General features: G+C 38.3%; 1 protein-coding gene across 1 annotated transcript in view; it reads left to right on the top strand.

The window, feature by feature from the left end:
• COL5A2 (collagen, type V, alpha 2) overlaps positions 1-12,800 on the top strand; it is a 111,801-nt gene that overhangs the window by 64,832 nt on the left and 34,169 nt on the right. Inside the window, exons 7-15 of the mRNA XM_009334978.1 lie at positions 567-677; positions 2,412-2,489; positions 5,116-5,160; positions 5,693-5,746; positions 6,360-6,413; positions 7,745-7,798; positions 10,221-10,274; positions 10,990-11,043; positions 11,984-12,028. Coding sequence (XP_009333253.1) covers positions 567-677; positions 2,412-2,489; positions 5,116-5,160; positions 5,693-5,746; positions 6,360-6,413; positions 7,745-7,798; positions 10,221-10,274; positions 10,990-11,043; positions 11,984-12,028 — 549 coding nt within the window. The remainder of the gene's footprint in view (positions 1-566; positions 678-2,411; positions 2,490-5,115; positions 5,161-5,692; positions 5,747-6,359; positions 6,414-7,744; positions 7,799-10,220; positions 10,275-10,989; positions 11,044-11,983; positions 12,029-12,800) is intronic.

A 12,800-nucleotide genomic window follows, 5' to 3' on the forward strand; every position in this document is an offset into this window, starting at 1 on the left:
GTGATCAAAATGGGAGCAATGGGATGGCCTCCTAGCCTATTCTGCAAATACTAGCTAGAGATAACATCAACACGAAGGGAGTTACTCTGCATTTTTGGCAGTGTAACTGTGTTGAGATCAGCAATAGTATGAGCTGTCTAAACCATTCATGATGTCAGGAGGCTGTAAAAATCCAGCCTTTCACTGGAGTTTCCTTAGCATGTGTATGTACGTACACTAATCTGAGTTATCTGTAATTTAGAAGTAAATTCTTGATGCTCTATATTGTGTGCAAAGCCAAATGGTTTTTCAGGAATAGTATACTCTAGTATGGAATGATAGGACACCTGAGTTTCTAAAGGAGCCTGTGAGAGAAATTACTGCAGTTTACTTGTGTGTTGGATTAGTGACTAATTTTAGCCAGTGCTTCTGATCTGAAGGTAGGAACAGGTCTTGAGGGTTGTTGTTTGTTTGAAGATCTTTCTGTAGAAATACAGATTTACCACAAATGAGGCAGTTGTTTGCCAGTTACAATGATTTTAATGAATACCTTTGCACACTGTTGGCATTTCTAATTTCGTTTCTAGGGTCCTCGGGGTCCTCAAGGGATTGATGGTGAACCTGGTATCCCTGGCCAGCCTGGTGACCCTGGTCCTCCAGGGCATCCTACCCACCCAGGACCAGATGGACTAAGCAGGGTAAGTTTTACACTTGCTTTAGCAGAAAGTGAAGTGAATGTTGGGCCAGATCCACATAATACAAAGAGTAACTTTCTTTGCTTCAGTGAATGTGGAACGCTGTGCCCACAGTTCTTGTCTCCCAGTCATGAGGGACAGCAGCTAGCGGCAGTGCAAGTTCTGCCAAAAATTGGTGCAAGTTGAACATGAGAAACCTTGGAAAGGACACACCTTTTGCCATGGGTTTTAGCATCTAGAAAAGCCAAGGTGCCCAAATCTAAAACCCTCAGTAGGGTTCCGTTACTTTCACCTGACTTAAACCCAAGGGATCTGGGCAATAGTACAGGGAAACTGGGGTACCAAATTAGGAATACAGAAGAGAAAAAAAAAAAGATAAATTATAAATAACAGAATAACTAATGAGAGAAATTAAAATGTGGTTAAGTATACTTCTTGCTGGAATTGTTCAGACCAACATTGAGAAGATTAAGTAAGGAATTGTTTGTGAAAAGCAGTGCTAAACAGCCATAGATACAGGCAAGGTGTTCTGCAAGACTTCCCCCCCCTTGCCCTCCCAATTCTATGGAACACTAATTGCGGTTGATAATGAAATACATATTTGAATTTCTTAAGTATATTCAGTTACACATTTATTGCTGTTTGGAAGATATCTGTTTTGATTTCTCACTCCAGTGTTCCTGCAACGTTACTGAAAACAATAGGGTTATACTGACAAAAAGTTGAAATATTCACGTTAGGCCAGTGGCTTGCAAGTTTGGGCAGTATTTCTTGACTTAACCACCTTTCCAAAAAGTCCTGAATCCAGCAGATTCAGCCCAAGTAAATATCTTCAGCACAGAGGAATCCCTTAGAATCCACAGAGGCACGAGGGTGGGACCATTATCCTTCATAGATTTCCACAGAAAATATGAACGAATAGGTGTGGCCAGAGATCTAAGACATTTTGGTTTGTATTCCTGTCTCTGAAATTAGGCAATATCTCCAGCCTTGCAGAAAATGTGTTTATGGACCAATCTGATGTGGAACAAACTGTAAATCTTAGAAGACTTTAATGCACATTTGTGCTGTTGCTCCTTCTCAGCCACTGTAAGCTCTGGCCTGCCACGATTCATCTGGCTCTGAATGAAGCAAAATAGAACTGTTGATTTCAACTGTGTGCTTGCAGAAGAAGGCGGGCACTGAAGGTTCTCCCTGCTCTAACTCATTTGTCTCTGTGAATTGGCCTGAACAGCAGTGGCCTTCAACTTTGCTGGATAAGGGCTACACGCTTAAAAATTCTAATTTGCAATCATAAAATCAGCTACATTTCCGTTTACCTTAAGATATTTCTGCACTTAAAGCACAGTAAGTGAAAACAAAAGAAAGGTTTAGAAGACATGAAAGAATGTTGCAGGTGAAGTTAAGGTGTGATTTAAATTTGAAAGTAGTGAAAGAAATCTCATCAATTTCACGGGAGGCTTTCTCTCTTTAGCTTGTTTTCCCATTTGTTTAATATTAAAGTGGAAGCAGAGTCAGAATAGTAAGCAGACAATGTGATGCATTCGACTGGTCTTTGAAGCCTTAAACCACCTCAAATTTACAGGAAAGACAACTTTTATTTTAATGATTAAAACAAGAACTTAGTTGTTCGTGCTGCAAAGCCGATGTAAATAATGAAGATGCGGTTACATGGATTTTTGCCTTATGAACCATCAAAATGACTGACAGCTAAAATGACCCATCTTATTTTTTCAGCCATTTTCAGCTCAGATGGCAGGACTGGATGAGAAATCTGGACTTGGTAGTCAGATGGGACTGATGCCTGGTGCAGTGGTAAGACCAGATGAGCCCTGTACTGTAGAACAGAGTGGAAGTGGAGTGCATATGCAAAAACCCAAAGGGGAATTAATCCTCTTTAACTTCCTATGCTTCTAGAACCTGCATGTGCAGTATGTTCTAGTGCAGTTTTGCACAGTACCTGGAAAAAAGTGAAAAGATATTCTGTTAAAGTGAAAGCTTTTTTTTCCCCCACCTCTAGCCTTCTTGTTGTCTTCCTTCCCTCCTTCTGAAATATAGCAGCTACTAACAGTAAGGTATGGGGAAAAAAACCAGCTCCTGATTTTCTCACATCTTGAGTCACTGCAGAGTAACTGAAAGAAAAGTGTCAGGTATAACACAAAGCAGGATAAACAAATATGTAACTGTGAAGGCGTCTTTTCACATTGTGACATCAAAGATAGTTATTTTTGGTAGTAACTTAAAAAATTATTTCTGAAACCAGCTGTTAACTGAAAGCTGTGCTTTATTATTTTAAGACGGACATTCTACTTCTCCAGTGGGTCCAGTTTATCACTGGCATCTCTCACTGTTTAGATATGCCCTTTACTTTTAGTGCACTGGGGGCTTAATGGCAACACTGAAATTTTTTACCATCTGTGAAAGCTGTTTCACCACCCTAAGCTATCTCTGCTAGAACTCTTGGGGTTGTTTTTGAATATTATCTCTTTTCACTACACGTATTTATCACATTGTGCTATCTTGAAAATACTGTTACCCTCTTTGCTGTTATTTTTAACATTCATTCTTAAGGAAACCATCCTTTAGTGATTGTACTGTCCATGAGTTTGCCTACCTGAATCTTATCCCACCAAGTCCCCACTACTAACCTTCAAACTCAGTTTCAATACAATTTGAAAGGTTCTAAAGGTAATCTGATGTTTTGCCTTAGGATTAACTTTTTCAGTGATTTCTTCAAAGAACTTTCCTTTTTTATGGATGTCTCTCTTCAGTGAATTTGCTGTGTGCACATACAATGATTTGTTCCACAAATCTGTCCTACTTACTTTGTTGCCCTCTGTCAGTTTGTCTCGAGACATTGCATCTCTTGTACTGCCTCCTCTTTTGTCATTCTCAAATATGATTTGTTTTAATATTATATCTTTTAAGGTATTTTTCAATATCTAGGTCTCTCTAAGGCCTTACACAAAGTCTACTAAAGTCAGTTGGCACTCACTCACTGTCTTTGGATTGATTCATCCTGTTCTGTGATGTGCTTTTTTCCTTTCCTTGTCAACTGAGTAACTGACAGTCATTCAGCTGAACCATTGTTTTTTGTTTTGTTTTTAAAGTTGATCAGAATTTTTAAATGGCCTATTACTAACTCTTCTACGTTTGCTTTGTAAAAATTAATGAATTGTGTGTAAAAGACATAAATCTTCAGCCTCTGTCAAAATGCAAGTTATTGTCCGCTATAGATATTTTCGTATTGCTAGAAGCAAGAGAATTACTTTCAGACAAGATTATGTTTACTTCATGGTATAAGTTACAATTAAGCATGAGATTTTTTGTAAAAATCCCATGAAACTTTTTAAGGGGTGTTGTGGTTTAACCCGGCAGGCAGCTAAACACCACACAGCCATTCGCTCACTCCCCCCCACTGCAGTGGGATGGGGGAGAGAATCAGAAAAAAGTAGTAAAATTCAGGGATTGAGATAAAGACAGTTTAATGGGACAGAAAAGGAAAGGAAAAGTAATAATAATAATGATGATGAAAGAATATACAAAACAAGGGATGCACAATGCAATTGCTCACCACCTGCTGACCGATGCCCAGCCAGTTCCCGAGCAGTGGTCACAGCCCCCTGGCTAACCCCCCCAGTTTCTATACTGAGCATGACGTCACATGGTATGGCATACCCCTTTGGCCAGTTTGGGTCAGCTGTCCTGGCTGTGCCCCCTCCCAGCTTCTCGCTGGCAGGGCATGAGAAGCTGAAAAGTCCTTGACTAGCGTAAGCACTGCTTAGCAACAACTAAAACATCGGTGTGTTATCAACATTATTCTCATGCTAAATCCAAAACACAGCACTGTACCAGCTACTGGGAAGAAAATTAACTCTATCCCAGCTGAAACCAGGACAAGGGGAAATCTGAATTTTCTGTAACAAACCACAACTGTTTGGAAGCTGTTTTGGTGGTTTGTATGATTCATGAAAATATGTCCTTCCGTTGCAGCTTGTTGCTGTGCATGGCTGAGAATAGCAGCATGAATTTATTTTGTCATTGATTCCATTATGAGATTAATCTGAGTATGAGATTCCCTTCAAGGGAAGACTATTCCCCCCAACTGTATTCTGTCATTACATTTTTTTCAGTGGAGGTATGCAGGCAACCTGGTTATTCTGACTGATTCCTGAGACTGTGAGGTTCCAGAAAGCAAGCAAGCCCATATTTTCAGCTTTTAATGAATTTACTCTGCTGTGGCTTTTTGAGCTTGAAGATTTCCATTCTATGTACTTTTGTATTTCATAACATCAGTCTCCTGAGTAAAAGCCTTTCCGAGGGCTTGACCATAGTGTCCTCCAAGATAACATTTCTATCAGGCCATTTTGCTGTCTTTGTAGGATGAATGTGACTTGGGGAAGGGTGTTTTCCAGTGTGTAACAAGTTATGTTTTCAATAGGGTCCAGTGGGTCCAAGAGGTCCTCAAGGTCTCCAAGGAAAACAAGTAAGTACTTCACCTCAGGGGATTTAAGATAGTTGGCCAGAGATGAAGGCAAAGCACATAGTAACTGATGTGTGTTTGCATCTCTGAGGCATTGTCCATCTACAGTGACGTGTGGATGAATGCATCTTCATCTAGAGGTGAATCTAAACATGCTGTTCTCAAGAGCTCTGCTCCGGATGTACTCTATACACAGAAATTAACTCAGAAAGAACAATTTATTAGACCTTTAACAAGGTTTTAGCCCAACACACATTTTTTAATGAGGGAACAGCAATGAAAATAGTAATTGTTCTGGTTTCAGTATTGGCATGGTGTTAAGTTTCCAGTGGGATTTGTGTATGGCACAGGACTTATATAAAGCTTGAGGGATTTTGGTATCCAACTTTCACTCATTTTGCAATGTGAGCTGGTTCTAAATTAGAATCCAGACTGTTGCATGGGCTGTGATTTTCCTGATCATGGATTTTAATTTATAGCCTTATATTTTTACTTTTTGGAATTTGTCACTGTATTCATCTTTGGTTAATTTTAGGGTGGTGCTGGCCCCACAGGCCCACCTGGTGAACCTGGGGATCCAGGACCTATGGTAAGACCAATAAATACAAACATTTCTACGATAAAATTGCAAACAATATATATACCTCCTTACTTGAGAACAGATTTTTTCTTCATGTTGTCTCAGCTGAAGCTGTTAAGTAACTTTGGTCAAGAGTTGTGGTGTTCAAAGCATGTTGTCCTGAATCAGTGAATTTGAATTGTTTTGAACATGCATAATAATGATTATAGTATAAGCAATCATTATTACTTTTCCAGCACAGACCTGAGGATGGTTAAGCACTGGTAAAACCATACCTGGTAGTGTAACTTACACAAAGGATGATGAAAATATTTATTTTTTGGAGGCGATAAAATTATTCAAAAATAAAAGCAAGAGCCAGAGATTTGGACCAACAGCAACTGTGATTTTTAATGTATTTTTTTTCTCCTAAAGAATCCATCCTATATTTTTATATAACATAATGCAGGTTTCTTAGGGGTAGGATGGTTAGAAAGAGCACTACAAAATTAAGCAAGTGTGCTTAGGCATAAAATCATCCTTTTTCTACATCTGTTTTTATAAAACCAGACTTTGAAATGGAGCAAATAGATATTTTAGTGATGGCTAAATTGACTTCTCAACAAATATATTTATTTCTTAGGGTCCAGTTGGTTCTCGTGGACCAGAGGGACCTCCAGGCAAACCTGGTGAAGATGTAAGTTTGTTATTCTTTCTATTTTGTTTTATTTTTAATAAAAAAAATATTGGCATCTTTGAGACAGTGACTAACTCGCAGATGTGCCTGTTGTAACTACTTTTATCTATTTACTTTTCTTTGTAATCATACTTCTCATTAAGTGCAGTGTCATAACTATAAATCTTAGCAACCCTCTTCAAAACCCTCCTATCTTTTCCTTATGTGTCACCATCATACCTAAGGTTTAAGCACCGGCTCTTTATTATTTCTTGCCTCAGCCAGTTCTTCAACTGAGATGTCTTTCTCGGAATCAAAAATATTAATATACCACAGTTAAGAGGGGGCAATTGGAGGCATCTCCTCTCTTTGGGATAGCATGATGAGTTAGAAGAACTGTAATGATAACATTCACCTGGATCTGGACAATAAAATTATAGTATTAAAAAAAAAATTAACTTCTTAATAGTTTATTATACTCATAACTGATTTTATGACTCTATCCATGTCTGTACACATATATGTAAGATGTATGTGTTAAGTTCCATAAGTATATATGTACTGCACAACAGTAGCCTAAGAATTTACTGGTAGACGTATATTATTTGTTTGCAAAGCACACTAAATCAATCTGAATTGTAATTTATAACTTGGAAATGAGCTGAAAGCTGAAGTTGCTGGATATTTTAGTATAAAAATTACCATATAAAAATTACCATGTGCAACATCTGCTTTCCCGTTAAACTGTACGAAGAGTTATAAGAATCTTTGGAAACAGTTAACTCTCAGTGCAGTGAAGCCAAATCTTGATACTGCTCTAAGAACTTCCTCTACTTCCAATGTATGTATGGGTTTCTTCAATTGCATTTGTGAAGCACTTTACCTTCTCTCTGTCCAGAAACTATTTTTTCTGAAGCCTTTCATATTCCTGCAGCCCAGAGTCCTGGATGTATTTGAACTTACTGATGCATATAAAGGAATGTTTTGTTGTGACTCTGGAGGACTTTTGAATAATTAAAGTAATTTGACTCTGCGTGAGGATGACAAAAGGTTGCCTCATTAATTCACAGGAAAACTACGTTGCAGCGCCATCTTGTGATGCTGAGGTGCATTTTGGACTCGGTCTTCAGTTCCCGCAGTTCTTTGTTAAGAACCTTTTTTACGTTAATGTGTCTAATGCACATTGCTAGTCATGTGTGCGGTTGATTTATATCACTGAAATTGTTGCAGTAAAGAGAAGATATATAATACTGATATGAATGTCCTCATTTGTTTGAATGGAAGAATGATAAGAGAAGTTAATTTTCACATTTGCTATTTTCATGTGTTCCTTTTTTTTTTTCTTTCCTTAGGGTGAGCCTGGTAGACCAGGACAATCCGGTGAGCCTGGATTTCCAGGATCTCCAGTAAGAGCACGATTATTTACATTTTAGCAAAATAATCATACTTATGTCATCACTCTCTCTTTAATAATGAGTGCAAAGCTCTGCCATTCAATTTCGGAAGTACTTGTGTTAGCTTACTCTAATGATCCAGATCAGTGTGATAGCTCAGAACCGAACAGGTGATTCAAAAGTCCTTGAGTTAATCCTGAGAGTAATTTCACGGGTGCACGTTTCAACTGTTTCATAGACGAAATATGCATAAAGCAGATGACAGTACATACAAGTTGTACTCCATTTCCCAGTAGTTCACATGATGATTCACAATCATGTGCAGGAAGTGCTCAGAGACTATAAAATGATGTCAAGTTGGGGTGGCACTGTTTACCTTTATAACAGTCAGTCTGAGGGCAGGGGAAGAGGGGATTGTATCATAGATGTATATAATTCATTTTTATATATGTTTTCAATACGCAAATGTGACTAAAAGATTTCTAAATAATACATACTTGTACTGCAGAGAACACTTGTCATGGTTTGACTCGAGAAATAAAAGAAAACAGGTATATCGGATGATAAAATGACATAATGTTATCATCTTATGTAATTTTGGCCCATATTAAGAGTTCCACCTTCATTAGTCAAGTTTCTGTACCTGGAAGGGAGCTGTAGTATGGCTGAAAAGGGGACAGATAAATCCCAGAACTGAAGCCACCTGATACACATCATCTCTCAAGCTGCCTCCTTTTCTTTTTAAGCGTCCAGTTCCTGCCTGACAATTTTGTTAGCAACTGGAGATACGATCTCTTGGAGAGAGAAATGATTTTTTTAACAAGGCAGTGTTGTTTCCTAAGCTTTCCTCCTAAGTTTTATGGATCAAAGACAATGTTTTGTAAACTGCTTGGGGCAAATGTAGTCTGTGGAGTATTGTTCTGTTCAGATCAAGCTGTTTTGCTCAACAAAATCATCTTTTAGAAGGCTTTCTAATGAAGAAAAGGAGTACTGCAACTGCACACACACACACAAAATCTCATTAAGAGTTTGCTGCAATTGCATAGCACTGTAGAGAACACCATTAGAGAACACCATGTAAAGAATACCCTGATAGTTTATCGGAGAAGTGTGCTGTGTCTTGATCAATGACAAGGCCCATAGACTGCTACGGAGATACCCGATGGCTGTTTCCCCTTGTACATGATTTGCCTTCTTGCCATGTGACTTGTCCCATGTATGTGCCTCATCATTTCATTGCCCTGGTTGTATAAGCTGATATACATATACCACTGAGCACAGACCAAATGAGTAGTTTTTATAGGCTACATTCAGTCTAAACAAGCATAATTTGTACAATATTGAATTTAAATGCAAGACCTTGTATGACAACAGAGATTATCCTTCACTGAGAAACTCATTGAGTATAAATCATTTCAAGTAACCTAATATATGCATTTCAGAAATTTCATACCTTTATAAAGTAATTTTCCCTTTAGGAGTCCACAAACTCTGGAGTAATTCCCCACTGAACTTTATGATCAAACATTATCCATATAATTGGCTATTGGAAGACAAAGACCTTTCTTACGTTCCTTGATGCTAGCAAGGAGATAGCTTGTCTATATGTGAAGTTCTCCTCTCTAATGCTGAGACCTCAGATGTTCTTTTTCGCTTCTCTGAATATCAGTGTTGCTTTGTGATGCTTCGTTTTCTATAATATATCTTCATGATTTTTTTGCTATGCCGAAAGGTATGAACTGTAACCTTTTTGAGAACTTTGGTTCAGAGGTACCATAAAGGAAGAAATGATACGTTTAAACAGTTTGCTGAATTGTTGTTATCTGAGAGTATGAAGGTGTTAATGTGATTTCCATTATAACTTCATGTGACCAATATTCTAACACGAGGCACCTAGCTCCCTTCCATTACTTAGTCTTTCCTGAAAGAGAAATCGGGAAACTTGGTATGAAACTAAGTGCAAAGCAACTTTGGTTTAATTGTTAAATGTGTTTTAATAGCAGTTGCTTATCATGCTGCTTGACTGACATATTCTGAAGGAGCATGTACAATTTGCAGTTTGGTCTCAGTTGCTGTTTTATTTTGAATGATAGCTCTGAGTTTCGATCTCTGTTTAGTTAAAGTTTCTTCACATTAAGCTTCAAAACTTGATCTACCACTAGTCATTACTTCTGTTTGAGGCTTCATCATACACCGATGTAAACAATAAAGCTTTTAATAACAGTGACAATGTACATAATGCTGAGACTGTCTAACTTCATAGCATGTTATGCTGTATCATCTGTGACCTGCTCACTATATTATGTCACCAAGGTGAAGGAGTGTTAAGAGGATTAGTATTAATGCTGTTACCCTCTTCCCTGTTAGCAGCATTATCGCTAGGTTTATCTGCAGAAGTAAGGATTTTATTTGTTTTTTTCTTTTTCCTACTTAGGGGCCTCGAGGCTTTCCTGGTGCTCCTGGTCTCCCAGGTCTCAAGGGCCACAGGGTAAGAAAGAAGATTTTCCTGGTCCTTATAGATGATGTTTCCAGGCAGTTTCAGTATAAAGATACTCAACTTCTTTTGTATTAGTGGTGAATTTGACTACACTTTTAGTCCTGCCAATTGCAGTAGAATCACTGTTATTTGAGAGAGAGGGCCTTGCAGAAAATCAACACTATTCCCCTTTAAGCTGACCTCTGTATTATATTCTCTAGTGCTTTCTTCACTCTATTTTCAAATGATCTGGGAATCTGGAAGGAGCTTTCATGAGCCCTGCCAAGCTTCAGGAGGCACAAACCTGACAGTTCTCTTGCTTTGTTGGCAAGTCTTGCATTAGGGTGGGGAACTTGAGAGGTAGATATGTTTGCAACATGGCGTGATTACAAATTACCAAGTTTTCTGGCCAGAATTTTACTTCGGGGAGGAATAAATAGAGCCTCCTTCTTGTTGTTTTAGGATTTTTTTTTAAACGTTCTTGTTTTAAAAAGGAAACCAAATCCAAGGAAATGTACCTTGTACAAATGGTTTCCATTTAGGAAATGTTTAAAAACTTTATTCCATCTGGGTTTTTTCTTCTTTATTTTTTTTCCTTTCTTGCTCTTGCCACCTCAGATCCATTCTTAACACTTCAGTATAGAGTTATTTTAACAGTAATAGTAGGAATGCTCTGTGTGTGTACATATATACGTATAATTCCTCCATATTTTTGTAACTCTTACAGGGATTGAAAGGGCTTGATGGTCCAAAAGGTGAAATTGGAGCAGCTGGAGCAAAGGTATTTTCATGGCCCAAAGAACTAAATGCATAAGCATGTTTTCTATAATGCCAAAATAATGAAAGATAGTAGATCTTTCGAACACAGCTTTGCACCCTCTCCTGTCAGTGCTACTTGTACGGAGTGGAGAGGCTATGTGGAATTGTCCATTTTTACCATGTGTTTGATCCACATGAACTGCTATACAATGACAAGTCTGGGCTTTATACAGGAAGAGAGTTCAATAGTGCCAGTGACGATTTCAGCTGGGGCTTAGTTTTAGGCCTGTAAGGTATCACTAGGTGAATTGACTGTGGTCTGTCTGTGACACCTATGTAATACCGAAGACAACAAAGTCTGTTAACAAAGAGCCCGTGCACATCTTGCAATTTTCCACTTGGCCAGTTTGTGGTTCTTGTTGGCTTTATGTGACCAAGCTGAGAGAGGAAAAACAGTTTTCCAACATTTTTAATGTAATATAATATAATATAATATAAATAGCAATGCATAACTAAAACCTGACTATCCTCTTTTGATTACGGTGCTAGAGATTGGCTTAAAAGAAACAGGCGTTGGAGAGGAGAGAGACTCAAATATCAAACTGACTATTTTTCACCTAACAATTTTATTCTCTTAGAATTTTTGACCCTTACTGGTACTGCAGCACACTTACAACTTCAGCTCAAAGCAGTGGTAACTGCTACCAAGGAGACTTGGTAGAAACAGTGCAGCAGGTGGTGTGGGCTGTTAGCTAGAACAGGTAGGAGTTAAATCTGCTTCACTGAGATACGTAAATATGGCATTTCCCGTCAGCACGGGAAACAGTGCCCTTGATGCACACAGGTGACTGCAAATCTGCCTCTTAGGTCTAACATAACTACAGAGGACAGGGAGGAAACATGTAACTCCATTTTCCTCTAACCCGCTTCCTCTAATTGTGTCATTTCATTTCCATTTCTAGGGCGAATCCGGACCAACAGGTGCCATGGGTGCAACGGGACCTCTAGTGAGTGTCATGTGCATTGGATATTACAGAAGTGGCTTTAAGATTGTAAATGCTATTGCCAATAGGAATTTTAAGGTTTTGATATCTGTACTTGATGTCATGAAGTTGAACTTTCTCTTAATTAAGGCTTTGTTTTCAATTACACTAACAGTAAATTTGGTCCACTATAAGCTGTTGTTCTTCGCAATTCACAGCCATAGATAATAACGGTAAATCAGAAGGCTCAACAGAAACCTGAATGTAGGTTTTGTGATTGTCTACCTACTCATTTAAGTGTAGGGTGACTAAATTTTTTTTTAGATGTTGATGCTTCATATGGAGTGATTTCAACATGAGAAAAACTGGTTTAGGTTGCTCTGAGATAGAAATGGAATAAACTAGGTCAGAAATGCACTAGCTAAGAAAACCATGGACAGAGGATTTTGGAGGTTATGGCGAGGATAAGCATGCATGACATGGAAGTGAAACGGAGAAACTTTTTCTCAGAGTAGTTTTCACTCAGATGTGGTTTTGGACAACTGAATACTTGTGAGCAGTGTAACATGCCAAAAATCGACTCTCAGCAGTGCTTCTGGAAGTAAAGCACCTTTCTGATATCAGATAATGACATCTCTCTGCGAAGCACTGTCTTGTGTCATGCAGAATGTAATATCCCTGAAGTGGAACCTGGTTTGTGAATGAGACGTAGTAAATGAGATTTCATTATTGACCCTGGTAAGTATATACAGAATTTATACTAACGTGTTTAAAACTGGAAATACTGTTGGAACAG

This window comes from Pygoscelis adeliae, unplaced genomic scaffold (genome assembly GCF_000699105.1).
Source record: "Pygoscelis adeliae isolate BGI_AS28 unplaced genomic scaffold, ASM69910v1 Scaffold212, whole genome shotgun sequence".
NCBI classification, from domain to species: Eukaryota; Metazoa; Chordata; class Aves; order Sphenisciformes; family Spheniscidae; genus Pygoscelis; species Pygoscelis adeliae.